The following is a 24,400-nucleotide window of genomic DNA, read 5'->3' as shown; positions in this document are numbered from 1 at the left end:
GAGGGAATGGAATAGCAAATGGGAGATGCATGAATAGAATGACTATAACTACAGTCATTTTAAACACATGGAAAAAAGTCAAAGAAAAGAGCAATACAAAGAAATAAAAAATATCTAGTCTACAAAATTAAAACATAAATTAATAAAACATACTGACAAGTAAGGTGTAAAACTGAAGATGTTCCCAGCAGAAAAGTTCTTGAGGAAAACCTCACCATTTTTGGCTACTTCTGCTATGATGTTAGCTACTTTGGCTGTGCAGGAAGACTGTGGGATCAACAGACTTGCAAACAGTTGAAGTATTCCACTTCCCTGGATTTTTTCACTTGTTTCCATATCTGAAAGAGATACATACAAAGAGCTGCAATGAAAATCTTCAATACTAACACTGACACTTTACTGGCAATAAATTCTTTAAGAATTTTCACTATTCATAATAGAAATTAGTTCAGTATACATTCCAATGTATGTATGCATCTATATAAAATTACCTTCAGTTCCACAAGCTACTTTTATCTAGAGTTTTTATTTGCACAAAACACTTTATAATACAATCTTTTGTCTATTGACAGTCAGATTATAAAGGAATCCTTCCTGAATATACCATCTGCATACCAAACTTTCTTTTCAATGTTAGTTCCAACCGTGTCTATTCAGAGTAGGAATGCTATTTTTCTATTTCCCTTCTGTATTCTTAACAGCATATTATTTTATATATATAAATTCTATGGTTTCCTACCATGCTTTAGAAATTTTTAAAAAAATAAACGGCAATTAAATGAGCAAAAAACTCGCCTCATATAATTTTATATGGAGTGATAAAGGAGACTATATAGTTCCATATGACTACTACGTTTTTCACACAACTCATTCAAACTACTACTAATAAAGAAGGAAAATAGTAAACAGCAATAAGGCCATGGTATTCAGAACTTTATTTGGTGATATAGAAATTCAAGAGGCTTCTTTCCTGTCTGTCTTTGTTAAAATACAAATAAAGAGCCTTTCTACGAAACCAAGCCACTTCATGCATCTGTCACTGAAAGCATGACCAATTAAAATAAACGAAAATAAGAACACTTGGAATGATGATGGAAATAAAGAAAAGCTCAAGGAAATAAAACTTAAAATTACTATTTGATTCTGAACAATGAAGAGGAATGGCATGTGTTTAAAGACAGAGTGTTATAAGGCTCATTAAAATACTCAATTTAAATTTGCTTCTATGATTAGCTGCTCTATATCCTTTCCATCCTTTGGATATACAAATAAGAGAGAACTCTAAAAATTTCTTGTTAAGTAAATGGTAGCTGATGTAATCAATAGAGAGTAGGAAAATCATTTTTTTTTAATAATTTTATTTATTTATTTATTTATTTTTCCCCCAAAGCCCCAGTAGATAGTTGTATGTCATAGCTGCACATCCTTCTAGTTGCTGTATGTGGGACGCGGGCTCAGCATGACCGGACAAGCGGTGCGTTGGTGCGCGCCCAGGGTCCGAACCCTGGCCGCCAGCAGCAGAGCGTGTGCACTTAACCGCTAAGCCACGGGGCTGGCCCAGGAAAATCATTTTTAATAGCATAATTTGAGAAAGTCTACAAAAAACAAATAATGTATTTCTTCTAGTAAGTGCTGACTGTTCAGGGCAGTGTTTTTTAAACTGTGGGTCCCAATCCATTAGGAACTCTATAATTGACTTGGTGAACAAGGACCAGCAATTTCTTAAAAAGAGAAACAGAATTAACAACATCTGCAACAACGACCAAATAGAAAAAATTTTGTCCATAGTAAGGTACAACACTGTTAGTGAAACTTTCGTTTAAATTATGTGTGTGCACATACTTATGTAAACTGTACGTGTACGCCTACTCTATGTAAAATGTATTTCTAATCATAGGTTCTAGTCAATAAACTTAAAAACCACTGTGTACCCCCTGACTACTCAGGATTCTGAATTAAAGAACTGTAACACTCTCTTAACATCATCATCAGAAGCCAGAATTGTGGAATGGCTGAAGCAATAGAAAATTATATGGAAAACTGTACTTCTATGGATTTGTTATCTTAAAAAAAAGTCATTTGGGGCCGGCCAGGTGGTATAGTGGTTAAGTTCGCACACTCTGCTTCTGGCGGCCTGTGGTTCGCAGGTCTGGATCCTGGGCATGGACCTAAGCACCACTTATCAAGCCATGCTGTGGCAGGAGTCCCATGTATAAAGTAGAGGAAGATGGGCATGGATATTATTAGCCCAGGGCCAATCTTCCTCAGCAAAAAGAGGAGGATTGGCAACAGATATTAGCTCAGGGCTAATCTCCCTCACACACACACACACACACACAAAGTCATTTGCAATTAGTTACATATATGTGTGTGTATACGTTTGTTTATCTACGACATTAATACTATAGATCAACTAACCAAGATTATTCAATGTTGAAACTCCATCTGTGCATTTCCTTTTCCTACCATAGCCTAGTACATTTTCAGATAGCTAATACTATTTTAGTTTCTTACATTTTATGTACTACAATAAAAAGGATATTTTTGAGATACTCTAAAACAACCTTATTTATTAGGTGAAGAAACAGAAGCCCAGAAAGATGAAGTAAACTTGTCTAAAGTCATCAATCATACTAATCACAGTATAAACAGCACCTTAGATTCTATGACACTAATAAATCACCATGTGTGTCAGCTGGCATCCACCAGTGTTATTTTTTACAAAACTTATCTGAGCCTAAACAGATGAAACCTGACCTTTGTGTGCTGTCCCTTACTGTGTTTCTTACAGTTTGAACCATTACAAACATAAAGCACACATGAGAGCCCATAAACACAGCAGCTGTCCTTTCAGCAAGCCCATTTATAAAATACAATGCGTCTTTTTACTTTTATTTTGTTTCTTGGACTAAAAAATAAGTTTTTAAGGTACCACCTAAAAATCTGACACCAAATTTCCATTAATTAATTTTTTGTTGTTGTTGTTGTTGTTTAGCAAGAAGCCAAAAAGAGCTAAACTCCATTTGCCATATTAAAATCCTTCCTTTTCTGATCATCGCTACCAGAAGATGTACAACCTTAGAACAGTGGGGCAGACGGCCCCAGGGGTCTTGTCCCACCATCTGGTGGAGCTGCGATGACAGCAAGAGTGTGGTCTAAAGGCATGAATCATGATTAGATGCGAAGCTGAGGCATCTGTGTGTGTGTGGAGGCGAGCAGTTAACCACAAATCACCCCGTGCAGGTCTCATTTTAACTACAGCTGAAAGGGCTTTAGATCAGAGCTGAACTGTCAGGGGCAAGGGGGAAAAAGAAAACAAAACAATACAAAAGCCTTGCACTCTGATGAGACTTTCCACAGATTACAATTCAAGGAATTGGGACAACAGTTATACTAAGATAAATCAAGAATTTGGGAATAGTTATTTTTTTAATGCTACTGTCAGAAAAATAAAAGGGAAAAATATAATCTGGTTTTTCATATAAATCTGATTTTTAGAAAAATCTAACAGGAATTCTATTTACCTGCTAGCATGTGAATTTCTATATAGGTTTAGAATTTAAATTAAGCAGCTGGAATTACCTTCTTTGGCATAAAAACATAAAGAGCCAAATACTGCTTATCACTAAAATGTCACTGTCCAATAAATTATTACAGAGTTTCAGCCTCATTTCACGTGTATTTTCTGCACTGGCATTCTACTGCATCTCAAAATGTATATTTATCTGTGAACTAAAAGATATCTGTGGTCATCCCTGAAATGATTTTCAAAAAGCATTAGGAAGTAGTCAGCCGTTGGTGTTTGGAGGTCTAAATGAATGGCTACTTATAAAAAAATCACACACTGTTAGCAGGAGTCCTAAAAAAAAAGGCAGACTTTTCATTATCTTTAGCCAGACTACTATTGACATTTTAACTACACTCCTTTTAAACGTTTGCAGGAATCAATTCGTCTTTCTCCCCATTCACATTTAGGTGCAGTCATAAAAATGTTTGAGAATACCTACAAATTATAGGCGGCTGGCAGTCCTTGAATCTTGGAGGACCCATATACGAAGGGCAATTGCTACTCTAAAATAACATCTGTGGGAGCTACTGCAGGAGTCATATCCATCACAGTGGGCCTCGCAGTGCTGCAAGCACTCATTCTGTCCCTGTAGTCCTATGTCCACACTCCACCTGACCTCCTGAGGGCAAGGAGGCAGGCAGCTTAGTTACAAAATTGCCAGTGATAGAAAGAAAAAGAAAATGGGGCAATAAGGTCAGAGAAACTTGAAAGAAGAGTACAATGCCATCTAGGGAGGAAAGTTAAAGCACAACTCACAGAACTCTCTAGGCCAATAACCCAGCAGAAGGGAGAGAGTAGGTAGAACGGGAAGGAACTCATAATTTAAGATATGGCTTGAGAAAGGCTCAAGTTCCAACAAAGCTGCCAAGTAAATACATTAAAATAATCGGCTTTACAGTTAAATACCAAGAGGGGGTTTTCAGGTATGCTATTATAATAAGCTGAATTTATAATGGTATGTCAGTATATAGGCCTCATGAGGATAAACTAATGAAAACCATTTGATAACCAATTCACAGCAAACTCCAAGTTGGAAAAACGAAAATAATAACTGCTATTACTATGATTTTATTAGATTAAAATGTATTTGGATTGGATTGATAGTACTGTTTTAGAGTAACAAAAAGTGAAGTTTTCCTTAGAGTTATGGGAACAATAAAGAACTGGTGTCTTTATATTACATGTCTAAGGGATCCTTATGACAGATTGTGAAGAGAAGACTCAGATTTGGGGGTCCCTGACTGCAGGGATCAAGAATGTGACTCAAAGGTCCATGTGTAATCTTGTCTCTGGGGAACTACGTATGTCTCAAGGGGCAGACGTTTAGAATCGGTGTAACCCTGGGCCCTGGGTTCCAAATCCAAGGCTTCATTTACTACCATACAGACAAGTCCCCAATCCTCTCCTTTTATCCACCTGAAAACAACGCATTTGCACTTGGATATAACATAAATACCTCAAATTTAACATTCCCCAAATCAAATTTACCCTCTTTCAATTCATCTAGTCTCTATCTCAGTGAATGGTAGGGAACCCATCCAAGCCAGAAGCCCTAGAACGATTATAAATGTTTCTCTTGCAGTGAATGTCTTTCTATCACTCACATTTAATCAGAATACAGGTTCCACAGATTCCATTTGACTAGCATCTTTTGCATCTATCCTTTCCTTTCCACACTCACGTTACTTTAAGTTCTCAGTTCTGACCTTTATTAAATGCAACAGCCTCCTCAAGAGTCTCTCTAACTCCAGACCACACATCTGTCATCTACCATGATACTAAAATAAACTTCTAGAAATGCAAATTTTATGTCACTCCCCTACTTTAAATCTCTAAATGATCTTCCATAACTTTTAATTAAACATTCAAGCATATCCATATTTCCCAACTCCGTCTTCTGATACTGCTCCACTGACACCCTATACTCGAGCCACACAAACTACTTATAGTAACCCAAATTAATCATCTTATTCCATACCCCCTTCCTGCACGTTTCCTCTTTGAAATAGCCATACCCCCACCACCACTTTAGCTAATTCCTACTCAGACTCACGTGAATGAAAGCCATTCAATCTTTTTAATGACATCTGATTACCATAACAACTCTGTATCTTAAGTTTATATTCAGAGCATTTTTAAAAAATTTCAAAGCATTTTCAAATATATTATCTCTTCATTTTTAAAACAGTCATATGACATAGGCACGAGAGGTCATGTTTTCTTCATATTACAAATAAGGTCATATAAGATTATATTGGAAAAGGAACAAGAAACCAGTTTTTCTGATTCCTAGTCCAGTGCTCTTCCTATCACAACTGTTATTTAGAAGATACATGGTGATGACAATACCTTGATCAGATTCAACCAAGTTATTATGTGAAAAATATTTTTATTTAACATATTTTGCAGGACTAAGAACTAAAGTAAGATAACTGAGTGATAAAGGGATGTATAGTATTTTGAGACAGATAAATTTAGGCAGTGACTGAAGGCGAGAAAGGGAACTGAGTACAGAGCAAGTGAAGCAGGTTTAAAATAGATTTAAAACACGCAAGGGGGAAATGCTGAGTATAAGAGGATTATACCAGGGGTTATAAATGAGAAATTAATGTTTCTAAAAGAAAATGGAAGTATATGAAGGGGGGGGCATGAATAAAAAGGTATTTCTTTCAGACTGTTGAGAATCTTTTTCCCCCAGTAAGGATTTAAGCAAATAAAAGGAACATAAGATGCAGGAAACAAAAGGATGTATGCAGTCATGAAAAGAAAGAGGGCAGAACAAAGACCCATTTACACAATGACTCACCATCAGAAACAGGTCTCACTAAAAGATTAAGTTGTGAGAGTCATTTCACAAAACTGCAATAAATGATTTTGATAGTCTTGCAGTCAATTCAATTCCAGGGATAATGTAAACTGTGGGAGTGGGAGAAGTTATGTGTTTGGAAATCACTGCTAGAATAAGCAGGGAGATCTGTTAGTTTGACTATTTTCTTTAAAATTACCACTAACTAGGTCATCAAGCAGTTGCTAAAAAAATAAGACTTGTATGGTTAAAAAACAAAAGAAAGATATTTGCTGAGAAAGTAAACACCAGGAGGAAGTGTGTTAATGATTACGGTAAAAGCAGAGTATTTCACTAGAATTGTTCATCTAAAAGTTCAAAGTAATTAAGGAAAATATGATCCCTATAGTACATGTGGATTTCCTCACTTCATACTAAGAGAATGGGGATACAGTAAAACACAGTGAAAGAATATTTTCAGTAAAAGACCCATCTCCATCCTACTGTCAAATACCTTGAGGGAAAATATGAAGTAAACTAAGCTAAAGAGATCTGGCATCTGTAGGATTCTTTGAAGTCCTTAATTTGTTAATGTTTACCGTGAGGCAACAGGATTATACACTGTTTCTCAAATAAACAAATCATTTCTTAATGGAGCATCTAAAAAAACCAGTGATCCAAGGAACCCATTTAATGAAATACTACTTTATGCAAACAAGTCAACGTGATGTAAAATTTACTCCATTTTTCCAGGAAAACAAAAACAAATAACAAAAAGGTACAAAGAAAAGGAAAAAAGATAAGGAGTAACTTAAAATTGACATTACTGTAACCTTGGCCAAAGGAAACAGTTGAATGGCTCACAGTATCATCTTAAAATAAGATGTGATTAAGAAATGCCGAACAATAGATAACTTACCATTGTGGTCTAACCATCCAAAAGAACATTACATAATCATTAAAAACATTATTTTAAAAGAATATTTAAAATCATGGGTAAATGCTCAAAAACACGTTTAAAAAAAGGAAGCTACATTTACAGGGGTATGATTCAATAAAAAGACCAAAAGTACCATGGTTCACACCAATTGAACCAATCTGAATTAATTAGTTTAGTCAGATGAATGCCACATCACAGTACTGACTGGTTTAGGTCTAAACCAGTCTCAGTGAATGGACCCTGTAACCTAGAGGGTAGAGATATCCCACTCAAATCGCATGGCTTTCCCAAAGGGAAAGAGCTACGAAACAGAGAAAAGGAGGGAAAAATGGAGAGGGGAGGGGGATCTTAAGTAATAGTAAAGAAAAAAAGAAAAGAAATGTAGAAACACAGGGCACAAAAGAAGCAAAGAACTGATCAAGACTGTAGTGATTTACTTTTGCTTTATTTAAAAAAATCCAAGTAAAATCATGTTGGCTTAAGCACAGCTGGAAAGTTGTTCAAGTTTTGTGGGAGTAAATTACAATTTCCTTTCAAGTACAATCCTAGAGAATAGAAATTCAAAGTTATCAAGTAAGACTCATGAAAGGGCTGAGAATGGGGAAGCAAAATAATATATTATTAATCAAGAATAAATTTGATGCTAATCTCCCAAAGATTAAAAAAAACTTCAGAAAAGATGACAATGTTGAAGTGATAAAGAATCAATAATTTTATGTAAGCTTTTGGTAGATGTTTTTAATTATTAGGGAGAATAAGTAGGCTATAGGCTGTGACACAGGAGTTGTTGATTATAAGATATTCTGAGGAAATTCAGTATTTAAAAAAGTGTGTGTTTGGGAGGCTGAAGAATGAAGTTCCATTCTGAGAAATAAATGGAAGAAAAACCGAAACACGTTAAGTAATATACAAGACTGTGAGATGAAACAGTAATTGTTTTAGAATAAGTCACAACAGCCTTGGAGAGACAATATATGATTATTTTTGTTTAAAGACCTCAAGAGTATGGCTAAAGAACCAATCAGTAAAATGCTGATAATTCTATACAAAATATGTTTAGCAGTACAACCGCAATGAATCATTCTGAAAAGAGAGGGCAGAATTAAGTAAACTTTTCAAACGGCTCTTCTCAAAATACTCGGGCTACAAAGATAACAACAACAAAACCCATCAACACTAAACTGAAAAGAGAAACAGACTTCAGGCCACTATAATCTACCAAAAAAAAGAGGAGTAAGTATATGTGTTGGATTTAATTACTGCTGATAAAATGGTAACTAAACTAAATAATGGCTCTTAAAATACACGTGAGATTGAAAAGCTGTCATAAACCAACAGACATTACATCATGAAATGAAAGATGTGAGAAAACATATACCATGTTTTTTGAGAAACTTCTTTCCTTTCCTTAAAAAACATACAAGCTAATGAGGGAGTATGATATTATCACCATTACACATACATTTAAGTTACACTGTTAACTTTTGAGAGGTTTCATAACCATCCAAAAGAAAGTTACTAGATTCATGCACTGACGCAGCATTAAACACTTAGTAAGTAGTACCTACCATGTGCTGGTACACATACCTTGACATACACATACACACAAGACACATACCTTGCCCTCAAAGAGTTTATAGTTTAGTGAGGGAGACAGACAAGTATAGAAGCAGTTTTAATATATTGATAAAAATCCCACAACAGACTTAATGTACGGAGGCACCAAATCCAGTCTAGGCTTCCATCTTCCTAATCTTCACGATCATCCACTGTTCTAGAACCCCATTTCCCCCAGAGAACTATCATTTTCTACACTCTATTCGTTTGTAGGTCCATACTAAGATGGAAGGTATCAGAGATCAAGCTAGACCAGGCAAGATATTTACACAGGATGGCTAGAATCAGGGGTCAAGAATATAGTCAGATATCAAAGTGGAAGTAACAGCAAAGAGCATGAGGTATATTATCATCACTAGCATACCTGCCAACCATATCCCTCTCCTCACCCCAAACTCACACAACTTCTGTGACCACTTAAGGTTCCCTGATAGCTTAGGGAATAAAGAAAGTAGTTTGGATAAAGAATCTTGCAGATATCCAAAACTCTTTTCCAAATGCAGTATTTCAAAAGGATCTTCCACTTCAGCCCCATTCTCAAAAGCTGCCCTGATTTCCCATTTCCTACCACACTCACACTCCCCTAACTCCATCACCATAATCACCAATTACCCTATGAATGTAGGAGCAAGACTGGTGTGATACTGCGATGCATAAGAAGAAGTATATATTTGGTCTTCATCCTCATTTCTGGCACAGAGCTCCTAAAACTCTTGGAATTTCCTAAGTGATGAGAGCAGTGAAGGTGTCCCTTGTGTTCATGAGGTGACTTTTGGACCGCACGTAAGGATGGGGGCTGGTTGCTAGGAGAACCAACCATGTGATTAGAGGGTTGGAACTCTCAGTCCCACCCCCCAACCTGAGTGGAGGGGAGAGGGGCTGGAGGTTGAATCAATCACCAATGTCCAATGAGTTAATCAATCATGTCTCTGTAATGAAGCCTCCATAAAAACCCAAAAGGAGAGGGTTTGGAGAGTTTCTGGGTTGGTGAACATGTGGAGATTTGGGGAGAGTGGTGCACCTAGAGAGGGCATGGAAGCTCCTCATCCTTTCTGCATACCTTGCCTTAAGCATTTCTTCCATCTGGCTGTTCCTGAGTTATATTCTTTTATAAAAAATCAGTAATCCAGTTTAAGAAAAATATTTCTCCGAGTCCTGTGAGCCACTCAAGCAAATTAATTGAACCAAAAGAGGGAGCTGTGGGAACCTCTGATTTACAGCCAGTTGGTCAGAAGTACAGGTGACAACCTGGACTTGCAATTGGCGTCCTGAACTGGAAGGGGTCGCTGGAACCTCCAATTTGTAGCCAGTTGGTCAGAAGCATAGGTAACAGCCTAAGCTTGTGGCTGGTTCTGAAGTGGGAAGGGGCAGTCTTGTAGCGCTGAACTCTTAACCTGTGGAATCTAATGCTATCTTCGGGTAGATAGTGTCAGAATTGAATTGAATTGTAGGACACCCAGCTGATGTCCAGAGCATTGCTTGTTGTTGGTGTGTGGGAAACCCTCATCTCCCACACACTGGAATTGGGTCTAGGAACCTAAAAACTGGCAAAGTGACCTTGGCCCCCAATTTGGAGATGTTTGTGCTCTAAAAACTTATAATGCCCTTTGCAGACTGTGGGGAATGGTAATACGTTGCACCCTAAAGTGAATGCTGAAAGGTTTTCAAATTGGTCTCAGATTTACTAGATATGATGGCACTAGAGTAACTGCTTAGGTCTCTGTAATACCTAATTGTACCTAATACAAATATCAAATTGTAAAAATCTTACAAACTGACAAGGTCAAGGCAAAATGTTCTTAGATAAGAGAGAAAGCAGGGTATGACAGGGTGGTCCTATTTAAATGATAAGGGAAAACAGCGTGATGGAGGTCTGTTAACAGTGCCTAATCCAGGAGAACAAAGGAAGAAATAATACTAGTCAAGGAAGAATTCACTCTCTTAAGCAGAGAGGATGAGAAAAGGTCATAAATGAGAAAATGGATCACAATCTCCCAAGCTCACACAGACAGAGCAAAGTAACTGAGAAAAGAATAATTATGAGATGGGCAGCTAAATAACTTTCCTATCCCACAGTACCATCCCTGGACCAGAATTTTCCCTTGAGATCTAGTTTTTTTTTTTTTTTGCTGAGAAAGATTCACCCTGAGCTAACATCTGTGCCAGTCTTCCTCTATTTTGTATGTGAGTCACCACCACTGTGTGGCTGCTGACAAGTGGTGTAGGTTCACGCCTGGGAACCAAACCTGGACCAAAACGTAGCACGCTGAACTTAACCACTAGGCCACAGGGCCAGCCCCCTTCAGATCTAGTTTTGAGCCCTTTTTACTGTGCCCTTTGGATCTCTTAACTATTGTAAACAAATGCCAGACACTCGCCAGACACTCCCCAAACTCTACCTTCCCCTTTCACATTAGCTGGAATCCTTCTCTGGAGACTTCCTATGAAGCGCTCTCAAGCAGAACTCCTCAACTCCTCAACTCTTTTTCTCACCTTCTATCCCAACACTCAGAACTCGGAGTTTGAGTTGGCATTTTCTTAGCTTAAAAATATCTTTTCCAAATATTTGTCCTCTGGCTTCACTCAAAAACAATTTCTCTCTTTTCAGCCTCTACCATCTGGTAATATTCTACTTGCCCCATTTTCATCACGAGTATTTTAATGACCCTGAAGTACACTGGAGCTTACTCTCAGGTTTTCTCTCCCCTCCAATTCCTGCCATCATCCTAAACAACTGTGAATCTATAGGAAGTGGTTAATAACTTGGCCTCCTTGACTTTAATAAAGGCCACAATTCTCCACTGCTCTCTACCAATCCACCACACAATCATATCCAGGGCCCCATTATCATGGAGAACTGCTTAGTGGTTGAAAGCTTCAATTTGCAAATCACTTTCTGATCACAGTCTTCTATTCTATCATGTATTTTAGTTCCTTATTAGTAAACATTTTTAGCCTCACTGAAACCTCTATTTCTTCAACTCCTTCTTTGCCAATCTATCAGCCCTCTCCAAGATTCATTTCATCCCTACCTATTCTGAATAAAATGATCAGTGATTTCAGCAATTCTAGTATTAGCTCAGTTCTCTAAAACCCTATCTATTTCACCTTGCCATTCAATCCCTGACACTGGATGAATCCAGCCATATACTTCTTCCTGTTCTCTGATTTAAAAATGTTATGTTATTAAATATGTTAGCCACTACAAATTCACATTTTAAAATCTTAACTGGACCTTCAACATTGTTCAGTCATCCTTTTATTTATCCCTAGTCATTTCCCTTTCACATTTCCTAAGCCAGTAATTCTCAACATTTACTCTCATATATGGTATACTCTCCATCACTGTCAACAGGTAATCTTTCCTGTTAACTCAGAGTGTAAATATTTTGTTCCTTCACACCTAAACTTACCTATGATGTTAACTATCGTTAATTCGTGTCTCTGAGAAAAAGATGGCCTCCTCTTCTTTCTTCTTTTGGCTATCCTCCAACCCTTCTTTCAATCTGCCACCAGAGCAATGTTTTAAAAAACACAAATCTGATTTTTATTTGCTTTCAATGGTTCTCCTTAGCATGGTGCTATAGATTGAATGTTTGTGTCCCCCTCCAAATTCACATGTTGAAACCTAACCCCCAATGTGATGGAATAAGGAGGTGGGGCGTTTGGGACATGATTAGGTCAGAAGGGCAGAGTCTTCATGAATGGGATTAGTGACCTTACAAAAAGAAATCCCAGAGAGATGTCTCAATTCTTCCACCATGTGAGGTTCCAGTGAAAAGACAGCTGTCTATGAATCAGGAAGCAGGCCTCACCAGACACTAAATCTGCTGGCATCCTGATCTTAGACTTCCCAACCTCCTGAATTGTGAGAAATGCCACCAAGTCTAAGGTATTTTGTTACAGCAGCCCAAACAGACGAAGGCACAAGTCTTTTCATAATTTGACTCCTTGTTCCCTTCCAAGTTATCATCTCTTGCCCCTTCCCTGAATATATCCTTTTTGCTAGCCATACCAAACTTTTCAGTTTCTAATTGAACTAGGTTTTTCCCCACCACTGTGACTTTGAATGTATTGCTTCCTCTGCTTGGGATGTTTTCCCCACAATCCTTGGGTCTTCACGTTATCTGGGTAAAGTATGCTGTGATTTCAAAATCCAATATTCCCTGATCCTGCTTATCAAATTCACCCCCATTCCCCAATACTCACCCACAATGTAATTATTTTCAAGTTGTTAAAACCTATTTAGTAGTTGAAGGCTTGAAAGTGGATGAGATCATGCAAGGAAAATGTATTTTTACTGAGTCCCTACTATGTTGGGAATATAAGATAAAGAAGATATGAATCGTATCCTCAGAGAGCTGTCTAGTAAGAGAAAACAGAAGTTAATAAATTATCACAATTCAATGTGACTGATACCATCATGGAGGTTATGTACAACATACAGTGGGTGGCAATCACAGCTCCATGAAGATCATGGAAATTTCCATAAACAAGGTAACATTTGAGCTGAGTTCTGAACAACAAAGCATATTTTAAGCAGAAAAGTAGAAAAATATATTCTACTAAGAAGGATTATGTAAAAGCATTACCAGCTGATGCTAGAGACCCTAAATTTCTAATAGCAACATTCAGTACCACTGGGTGATACACATATACATATATTTTTTTCTTTTGCCAGCAGCTGAAGGCTACCAGAATTGAGAAGTGGAAAAGATGGATGGTTGGTATTCTCCAAGGTTTGAAGAAAAGGTAGCTAGAAGAAGGATAAGAGTACACCTCTAAAACACCTACTTATCCATCAGGACCCAGGTGAAACGTTAGTCCCTCTGTGACACCTTGAAAGACTCTTACAACTATGAGTTGACTTCAGCTCTCTGTTTTTGCAACACTTTGTAATCAGCTCTATTATATAATATATTATATAATGTATTATACTGTATTAAAACTTATCTATTGGGGCCAGCCCCGTGGCTTAGCGGTTACGTGTGCGCGCTCTGCTTCTGGCGGCCCGGGTTTGGATCCCGGGCGCACACGGACGCACCACTTGTCCGGCCATGCTGAGGCGGCATCCCACATACAGCAACTAGAAGGATGTGCAACTATGACATACAACTATCTACTGGGGCTTTGGGGACAAGAAGGGAAAAAAAAGGAGGAGGATTGGCAATAGATATTAGCTCAGGGCCGGTCTTCCTCAGCAAAAAGAGGAGGATTGGAATGGATGTTAGCTCAGGGCTGATTTTCCTCACCAAAAAAAAAAAAGACAAAACAAAAACTTATCTATTACTTATCTATCCAAACTGTCCAGGCCAAGGTACGAACTAACGCATAGTGGTACCCAATTAATGCTAGCTGAATAGAAGTGCCCTGCCCTTAAGGAGTTTATAACTGAATAAATGAAAAAGGCATCTACAAATAATTAATATACACTGAAAGAAGTTCGAATAAAGGGATGTATAAACTTCTTATAGAATATTAAAGACAGAGCAACTGAGTTATTGACGTTGTAGTAGTTGTAATTACTTCTAACAAGAAACAGGATTGAGCTTATAAGGAGATTGTTTTATATTTTAAGAACTGTCTCATCAAGAATGGAAGTTTTGGGGCTGGCCCGGTGGCACAGGAGTTAAGTGCGTGCGCTCTGCTTTGGCGGTCCAGGGATCGCTGGTTCGGATCCCGGGCGCGCACTGATGCGCCGCTTGTCAAGCCACACTGTGGCAGTGTCCCATATAAAGTAGAGGATGATGGGCACGGAAGTTAGCCCAGGGCCAGTCTTCTTCAGCAAAAAGAGGAGGATTGGCATCAGATGTTAGCTCAGGGCTGATCTTCCTCACACAAAACAAACAAAAAATTAAAAGAAAAAAAAAGAATAGAAGTTTTTTTGTAGAGTTACCAATCACTAGCTCATGCAGAGACTAAACTTTTCACTTTGCATTAAGCTAATCAGGTCTTATATTTTTTCAAAAGCAAACATATGCAAAAATGTTCTCTAAACCTTCAGAAATCATTGCAGAAAATTACTTTGCCTTCATATTATCCCTCCCACATGCACATATCAGAAAGAAAAGATGATCAATCCATAACTAAGTTATTATGAGTCAAATGAAAACATTCTGTTTGCTCCTTTAGTATAATGAGAAAAGATGCATAACACTTAACTATGGGAAGAGAAAATTATAAGCATCTAAAATGAACTCACGTCACAGAACATTGTGTGCTAAAACCTAGGCTTTGAATCCATATGTCTCTAAAAAAAATCACATTACTCTGCCTTTTGGAGCCTCATTTTGGGATTTATCACAGTGAAATTAAAAAGTAGGTCATGAGAAACCTCAGTAAAATCAATTACAGATTCTTGTGTGGAAAGTTCTAACACTAATGGCTTCATTCCTCACTAGCAGTTATCCCAACACATAACTATTATGCCACACAATCCATCTTGATACTTCAGTAGAATATATATTTCACTTGTGATGGTTACTTTTATGTGTCCACTTGACTAGGCCACGGTGTCCAGCTATTTGGTCAAACATTATTCTGGATGTTTCCATGATGATGCTTTTGGATGAGATGAACATTTAAATCTACAGACTTTGAGTAAAGAAGATTGCCCTCCATAATGTGGGTGGACCTCATCCAGTCAGCTGAAGGCATAAATAAAACAAAAGACTGACCTCCTTAACTTCTTCCCCCCACTTCCTTGCATCCATCCCTATCCCCTCACCAAGAGCAAGAGGGAATTCTGCCAGCAGACCACCTTCAGACTTGAACAGCAACATCAGCTCTTCCCTGGGTTTCCAACCTGCCAACCCACCCTGCAGATTTTGGATTTGCTAGGCTCCATAACTGAATGAGCCAATTCCTTAAAATAAATAACTCTCATGCATATATATCATATATCATACATATCATACATATATCCTATTGGTTCTATTTCTCTTGAGAATCCTAATACGCCACTACTCCTAGAAAAGAGGATCACCTTATCCTTTTCAACAAATATTTCCAAGTAAAAACACATACATGCCACACAGATGGTTGATAGTTTTAAAAAGTTGAAGTAAGTACTGGAGTCAGATCATTTCCTACTGCCTTTCATTTTTTTTTATGATTTTTCCCCTTTGATTTAACATAGCTATTTTTACTGTCTTTAAGGTCAGTAAATGTATGTACTCCCATTAGACATTGAACACACCTTTATTACAGCACTTATTATGATAATTATAATTTTACATTTACTTATCAGTCTCCACCACAAAATAATGAGCTTCTGAAGGCAGGGACTAAATTTCTGCCATTAGTAGGAGACAGAACAATGTTTGGCACATACTAAATAAACAATCAGTGTTGAATATATGAATGAAGGAGATCTGAAGATGGGGAGATGTGCAGTCTAAATCTTCACCTAATCAAAGTATGATATGACTGTAAAAAATCTTCCAAATCTAACTTTAAATTAGGTATTTAATATTTAACCAGAGCAGTATGATGCATCACGCCAGTATGAACTCAACTGTACTTGAATACAAATATTCTAACAGGTCCACCTATATTTAGTAAGTGGACCTTTTTTTTTTACTCTAGACATGAATAACTAGGGTTGAGGATCACGAAATTTCACACAGTATTCTCTACTATTGCTCCAGCAGCCCTGTATAACTACAGAGTCAGAAAAAAAAAATGACTTTCACTCCACCTAAGTGTGCTAGCTTTCTTAAATCTCAAAGAATTATACAATGCATTGTTTGTTTTTTAAGTGGTAGTAAAACAGCCCAAATTTCCAAGTGAATGTATCTTACAACACAAGGCAGTGAATACTATTAACTTATTTTTTAGAAAAATTAGAGAATAAAGAGTCTCTGCATTATATGGCCCATTATAGGAATATTACCCTAGAAAATTATATCTAAACTCTACCTTACTAAAAACATGAAATATTCACATTTCTTCAGTTATTAGTGATTTGTTATGAGAGAATAAAATGACCATGAGCCACACATGGTTAAATACTTTTGGCCTTAGTATTTTTCATCAAGATCTTACTGTATAGCAAATAGAAAATAATGTAGTATCTTACATTCAGTTAAGAAGATAGAGTTCTGAGCCAGCCCTGATAGCCTAGTGGTTAGTTTGGTGTGCTCCACTTGGGCAGCCCAGGTTCGGTTCCCGGGCGTGGAACAATAGATACCACTGTCAGTCAGCAGCCATGCTGTCGTGGCGGCTCACACAGAAGAACCAGAAGAATGGACAACTATACACAACTATGTACTGGGTCTTTAGGGGGCAGAAAGGAAGAAAAAAGGAGGAAAATTGGCAATAGATGTTAGCTTAGGGTGAATCTTCCCCTGCAAAAAATATAAATAAATAAGAAGATAGATTTCTAACTTAGCCTACATTTCTACAACTCTTTTTTAATGTGCTTCTAAAAAGTATTCCTTAAGTTGAGACCTTTTCCATTTCCTGGTTATTCTTACCTTACTTTGACTACTTTAAGCAAAGAGTTAATCTTTTACTCTTTATTTTGTCTTTAATGATACAACTATTTTTCCTATTGCAACAATTTTACAGTTGGTTATTAACATTCACATACATTCATAACTCAAAAAATGAACATCGCAGTAAATAATAAATGAGTAACAATGAAAAATGAAATAACTTTGTTTTTATTTATTAACGTAGTATAAAACATATTCCCATGGTATGACATCTCTTTCAGTTTTAACATAATGGATAAACTATAGATTTGTGTGAAGTAAAATTCAAACAAAATCAAACCTCCATAAGGAGAAGAATTTACTTCAACTACCTACTTTTCTGGCTAGTGTTTCTTTTTTCCTCTAAGCCAAATATTAGAAACTTTAAAAATGGTCTTTAAATGCCAAGTTTTTAAAACAATTTTTTTAATTTATGAAAGAATTTATACGCATATTTCATTAAATCTTGAAATATCAGAATTCACATGATGTTACAAATTCACTAAGGAATCTACGTAAAACTACATTAAAATAAAGCAAGAAAAATCATAAGCAATCAAGTTCACATTTTCAGGGTTGAGTAATATAAACAAAAAAATTTAATACCTAAATTTATAGCTATAGACATAATTCAAAGACTGATATATGACTTTGCAATTAACAATTTTCTGGTAGCAAAAGTAATGCTTTACTGACTGTAGGTTTGAACCTTTGGAGGCTATGTATTACTAAATTGAGAAATTTCCTATCATGTGTATCAGATCATTTAATAATCATTCATTCTAAAATGTATAATTCATGTATTAATTTTAATTATTCTTCAGGTACTAATTCTCATTAGGTAAATATTTGTCCCTGAATACACAAAGGAAGATATAAATTATACTGAACCTTACTAGTATATTAAATGACCTTGACTCTGAGATTGAAAAGTGCAACAGTTTTACATTCTCAAGAAAAACTTCCTCTAGTATTAATGCTCCTAACAAATAATTTTCTTATAAACAAACTTTAATAATAAAAATGGTAGATACTTACTAGTTTTAATATTAATTGATTAGGCTGAGAATTTATGGTTTAAAGATACCCATTCTTGATTTTCTAAAAAAATCATTCTTTAATTAAGATTATTTTCTTAACATGAAAAAGGACTTTTACACTAAATCAAGAGGTGTTATATTGGACGGTGAAGCATTAGAAGGGCTGCCATTAATATCAGAAACTAAGATACTACTCATATCATTGTTATTTACTATTTTGCTGGAAGTTCAAGCCAACACAGTAAGTCAGCTATAGTCACAAGGGAAAGAGAAAACAAAATATCACTTTGTATATGTTCTGATTGCAAAACCCAAGAGAACTAGCTAAAAATTTAACTAAGTGAATTCATAAGGTGGCTGAATACAAATAAAAACATAAAAATCAATATAGCTTTCAAATTGGTCTCCAACAATAACCACTTAAAAATTATAATGGGAAAAAAATCCATTTAGAACAACCACCAAAAAACATAAAATATGTAGGAATACTTTAAGTAAGATATGTATAGAAAGCACATGAACCAAACTACATAATCTTATTGATAGATAAAAAGAAGTCTTGAATAGAAGATATAATCTACGTTCTGAGATTGACAGAAAAATATTGAGAAATTTTCAATTCTTTCCAAATTAATTTAAAGCTTATTCCAATTCCATTCAAATTTTGCAGGAATGTGACAAAATATTTCCAAAACTTCTCTAATAGAACAAACCCAAGAAAATAAAAATTTTTGAAAGATAGATTTATAAAGAGAAACTTCCTCCATAAAGCTACCATAATTAAAATAGCATGGTTACAAAACAATAATAGACAAACAGGTTAGTGGAACAGAATAAAACCCCCAAACTGGTCCAATTATAGTAAATTAAGTAGTTATTATATGATAAAAGGAGCATCATCAACCAACAAGGAACAAATGAAATGATACATGGTGCTGGGAAAATTGATTGTCTAGAAAAAATAAAATTAGTTCTTTACCTTATAGCATATACCAAAATAAGTTACTGAACATGATAAAATCAAATAATTATAATAATAAGAATATATATATTCTATATAGAAGCTTTCATTAGGAAAAATGATTCATTAAATTTTTATTATTTACCAAAATATCTCATTTATAGATTGCAAAGTCTACCTAAGGGTGAAACTTTAATCTTGGTTTTACAATGCCAAACGTGTATCCAAGAAATCTGAATTACAAGAGGTAAAAGTGAAAGCATTTAGACCATATAAGAAAGCTTTTTAGAGGAAACACAACCGTCATGGACTATCAAGTACTGGAGGAGATAAAAAGAAGTATGATACTGCCCGTACCATTAATATTAGGTTCAAACATCTATAATTCACAGCAAAAACACTGAAAACAGGTTAATTTAATCCATCTATTTGTTATTTTAAGACATTTTCCTTTAAATATCAAACTATAGCTTTCTGTTGAGAATATAAAATTCTTACTCAGATACTAATACTATTATCTCATTTCCAATTCCTTATACCAATTAAAAGTTCAGTTTACATGCCTCATATTCTTTGGCACATTCAGGACATAGTGGATTAGTGCTTATGTGATTAGAGAAGCCAGTTAACATCAATCAAGTATATGGCCACAGAAGACCTACAGGTAGCTGTAGAGACAGAGTTACATGGAACCCTGTTGGCAAAGAATGTTAGGAAGACACAGCAGCACAAATCCATTACTTTTTCCTCAACAATAACTTAATGTGGAGTCCTTAGTGATAATAAGTCAGTAATGGTACTACAAATATTGAGGATGGTAGATATTTTTCATTATATATTGGGCATATAGCATCATTTCAAATCACATTTCTCTTACATATTTTGCTCTCTGTTAGAAACATCAGTTTTTCAAATTTAGCAAACTAAGAAGCAAAAATACTGACATTTATTAGTTGCTATTAGAAAACCCAGATCCTCTGCCAATGCTTCCATCACAAACTATAAACAACAATGGAGGCTTATCTCCTTTTGTGGTCTGCACATAATGAGAACTTTTTCTGCACCAGAGGGCAGACAGCACCCAGTATTCCAGTTATATCTTGCTTCTGTTATTAATCTTGTGGCCTGTGAGAGATTTCAAGATGATCTTTCTCATTTCTCCAATCAGATTCAAGCCTTTCCGTGATCCCTTTTCTACAAACTCCTAGATATGAATATATTTGGGTATATGCTATCCTCTTCTTTCTGCTTTTGACTAAGCACACAGAACATATCTTGGACCTTTTAATGCTGCCTCTTCCTTAGAATCTAAACCTAGAACATGAACTTAAAGTTTATTATCTTAAATGTCCTCATTTTTAAATGTCTCATCCTACACTGAATAACCCGATTATATTTTACTGATGATGATGATGATGATTTTGTTTCTAAACTGCATTTTCCATCATATCATACTGGTTGGCCCAACTCTTAAACCTACTTTGATCAGCCACCACCACCAAGAAATGATAGTCTATAAAAAGCTATAACAGAAATCAAGTATTTATAAATATTTTACAAAATTTAAAAAATGAGATTCAATATGTAATCAATATTTTAAAAACTGTTAATAACATATTTTAGTTTTTTTTGGTACTAAGTCTTTGAAATCTAGTAAGTATTTTACAATTAAAGCATACCTAAATTCAGACTAGCCTCATTTCAAATGCTCAATAGCCATGTCAGAGAATAGACATTGAACTGGACAGCAAGTTTAGACGATTCCTCTGGAAGGCTAATGAGTATAGTGCTCCCCGGGTTCTTCCATGTTTAACAGTGTTCTTCTATAGCCTTGATACTTATTGAGCACCTTGGCTCAATATTATTCCTTGAGTTTTCTGAAAATACTGCTCCAATATTAAACTGCTTTGTATATTGTTATTGAGAAGTCTGATACCAATCTGATTTTCTTTCCCTTTTCAATAACTTGATCTTTTTGGAGGCCCTGAGGATTTTTCCTTTGTACTTATTTTTACCTTTAAAGTCTAAAAGTTTTACTAGACTATATCTTTGAATTGACCATTCCAGGTCAATTTTTGCAAGTACATGGTGAGTCCTTTTAATACGTAGATTCTGGTCTTTCTTTACTTCAGAAAAGTTCATAGTTTTAAATATTAGCTGTTTCATTGTTTTGTTTTTCTCCTTAAGGACTCCAATTGCATGTATGTTGGATCTTTCCGTCTATCTTCTATATCAATCATTTTCTCTCTGATCCTTTATTTTGTCTTCCTTCTTTTGCCAATTTTCCTCAATACTCCTTATTAAATTTTCAGTCACTTCTATTCTTCCTTGGTACCTTGTAATTTAGTATTAATTTCTAAAATGATTCTTTTTCTTCAATTTCTTCTAGTCAACTCTTATTTCACATCTGCCTGGTATTTATCCACTTTAGTCTTAAATTTCTGAATTTCTTACTTCAGGGTTTTTTTCTTTTCATATCTGCAAAGGCTTAAGGATGTTTAATATAGGTCATGGAGTTCCATTATTGATAACTGCTTCATGGTTGGTTTAGGAGGAAAACTTTTAATAGCTAAAATGTTTTGACTTATTTTCTGCTTTGTTCCTTATAGCACCTTTGTATACATATCATGTGCAATTTCCTATTCAGTATATAGTTTTTATTTTCCTCAACTAGAAATAAAAGTTGTATGCAATAAAGGTAAAGATTTGGGATGAATAACTAGGTTTCTTAATTCGAAAGTTCCCTCTTCTGAACTTAAACCAAAGAGGGTTATCAGTATGACTTCTAATTTTATAGTTTTCTTATTTCTACAGAACATTTAATTTTCCCCTCTTGCTTTCTTCTTTCCCTTCACCACCAAATCTACCAGGCAGAACAATTTCATCTCCAAAAGTGGCACCCTCCTGATCTGTCACCTAGGCTCCTGCGTACTTTTAAGTCTCCTCCTTTTGATTTCCCAATAGCCAATGGTCTAATCGAATCTAAGATCAGATCTTAGTATTCTCCCACCAAGGCAGGACTTTTTCTTTCTAAAGGCAATTTTAATTGTGTTCTCTCACCCCTGAGCTCCTAGTTCAACCCATTCCCCTCTCATCTTCTCCATGTAGTCTCTGCAGTCTTCACTGAACTCTCTCTATTATGGGCTCTAAAGCTGAACAGGCTAGATTTGGATATTTATTTCTCACTCTAAAAATCTGAAGTTCTTAGTCTGTCTCCTAGTTAAGCTGAAGGCATAGGTAGGTTACAGTTAGTTGGTTTTATTCGATCTCTTTATTGATCTGTATGGACTTTTAGATAATGTGTGGAAAAATTCAGATTTAGCTGGCCACCACTATTCTATGGCAATCCAGGAGTCTCAATTCATCAAGAATTGTCAATGTCTTTTTAGTTGACCATTTTCTCTAGTTTAGTGTAATCTCCTCTATTCTTTAAATATTCTCTTTATTTAGTAAAAATTGAACCTTTGGTAATTTGTCATTAGCATCAGTCATAAGCCCTCATGGATGATGGACACAGTAACTAAAAGAGCCACATAATACAAAACTATGGAAAGGAGGTGAATAACATAATGAATTCAGCTTGCAAAGGAAACCTATCACTTCTGCAGGGCATCTGATAACTTAGGGTAAAAAAGTGAAATCTAGGTATTACTAAGAAAGAATTTACTAAAATAATTTTTTATTTCTACTATAACAGCAGCAATCTTTCATGTTCAGTGATTGCAGATTTAACATGGCTATTGAAAAATAGTTGACAATAAGTTTCCAAGTCCCTTACTTCAGAAATAATTTTGGTACCTGATAGTAAGTCTGTTCAGAAATATTAAAGGCATAAAGCAGGCTAAGAGCAAATGACAACAGAAAGTTTTTACTGTTAGAGAAGATTCACCGAGTAATCTACACTAGCAGCTTGTGTACATAATTTGGTATGCTTAGGATTATAGCCTAGAAGAGAGCCAAAAATCAATATAACGAATAAAATAAAGAAGAAGGGCTAAGAAATAACCTAAGAATTCAACAAGTAGATGAGTATTATGATATAAGGTTAGGAATGTGGAACTAGATACTAAATACTTTTTTCCTTAAAGACAAGTAAACTGGTGTTCTCTCACAGGGTTGTTCTATACAAAATAAAAAATTATGTGACTCTTGTATGAAATAGAAATTGTCATCAGGCAATTAAACAAAGTTGAAGTATAAAGGTAAATGAGGCAATGAGACAGAGGGAAACAGCTTAATCCTTCAAGAAAAGAATTTAAAGCTGTGTTGGTGACCATCCTGGCAATGTTTTGTGGTTCCCCCAGCAACAAGACATGGTCCCCATGCTCTTATTATGAAACAGAACTTTTATAATGAATGGACTGCTAATTTCTCTTGTCTTTGGGCCTTTGATTTATGCTAGTAGTTTGTCTTACAAGGTGATTTACATGTCATACTCTATAAGGACAATTCCTGTCAATGTTTATGGATGAAAACAAGGTAGCCTACTGTTTTAAATTTTCTAATAAGCATAAATAGAGTAACCATACTACAATTAAACAAGCATTTACTCAGAATTTCTAACTATTCTCTGAATCAAAAGAGACCAGAATAAACAGAGGCTGATTTCTTGGCTGGTAGCCTTCATATATTTACTAAAAACATTTTAAAACTGAGATCTGAAGTATTTATATGAGTGAATGAATGCTTCTATATTAATTTAGATCAGAGATTTACACAAAATGCTTGCTGAAACAAAATGTTTTCCAAAAATCTAATAAGTATTCAAAATTTCTCTTAAGATTCTGATGTACATACTACATTTAATGTTACAAAAAATTAAGAAAGAAAACCACTCTTAAGTCATACATCAAAGTAAAAAGTCTAAACTCAGATTACAATGATTTGTAATGTACAATTCAAATATACTAAATTCCCACAGTGTAAAAATTTTTAAAGCATAATTTCTTTCCTTTCAGAAATGTCCTTTCCAATGACAGGTTAGTAGATTGTAAAACAAAACTTTAAGTTTA

The 24,400-nt window shown here is 35.5% G+C and overlaps 1 protein-coding gene across 6 annotated transcripts in view; it reads right to left on the bottom strand.

The window, feature by feature from the left end:
* RAP1GDS1 (Rap1 GTPase-GDP dissociation stimulator 1) overlaps window positions 1-24,400 on the bottom strand; it is a 163,478-nt gene that overhangs the window by 100,072 nt on the left and 39,006 nt on the right. For 5 of the 6 annotated variants that reach the window (XM_058547544.1, XM_058547542.1, XM_058547543.1 and 2 more), the window contains exon 3: window positions 216-338. In XM_058547544.1, coding sequence (XP_058403527.1) covers window positions 216-338 — 123 coding nt within the window. Of the gene's footprint in view, window positions 1-157; window positions 339-24,400 lie in introns of those variants that run through there. The other variant, XM_058547547.1, reaches the window with a different exon arrangement.

This window comes from Diceros bicornis, chromosome 8 (genome assembly GCF_020826845.1).
Source record: "Diceros bicornis minor isolate mBicDic1 chromosome 8, mDicBic1.mat.cur, whole genome shotgun sequence".
NCBI classification, from domain to species: domain Eukaryota; kingdom Metazoa; phylum Chordata; class Mammalia; order Perissodactyla; family Rhinocerotidae; genus Diceros; species Diceros bicornis.
Note: the sequence above shows the minus strand (reverse complement) of the source record. Positions and strands in the feature narration are given on the sequence as shown.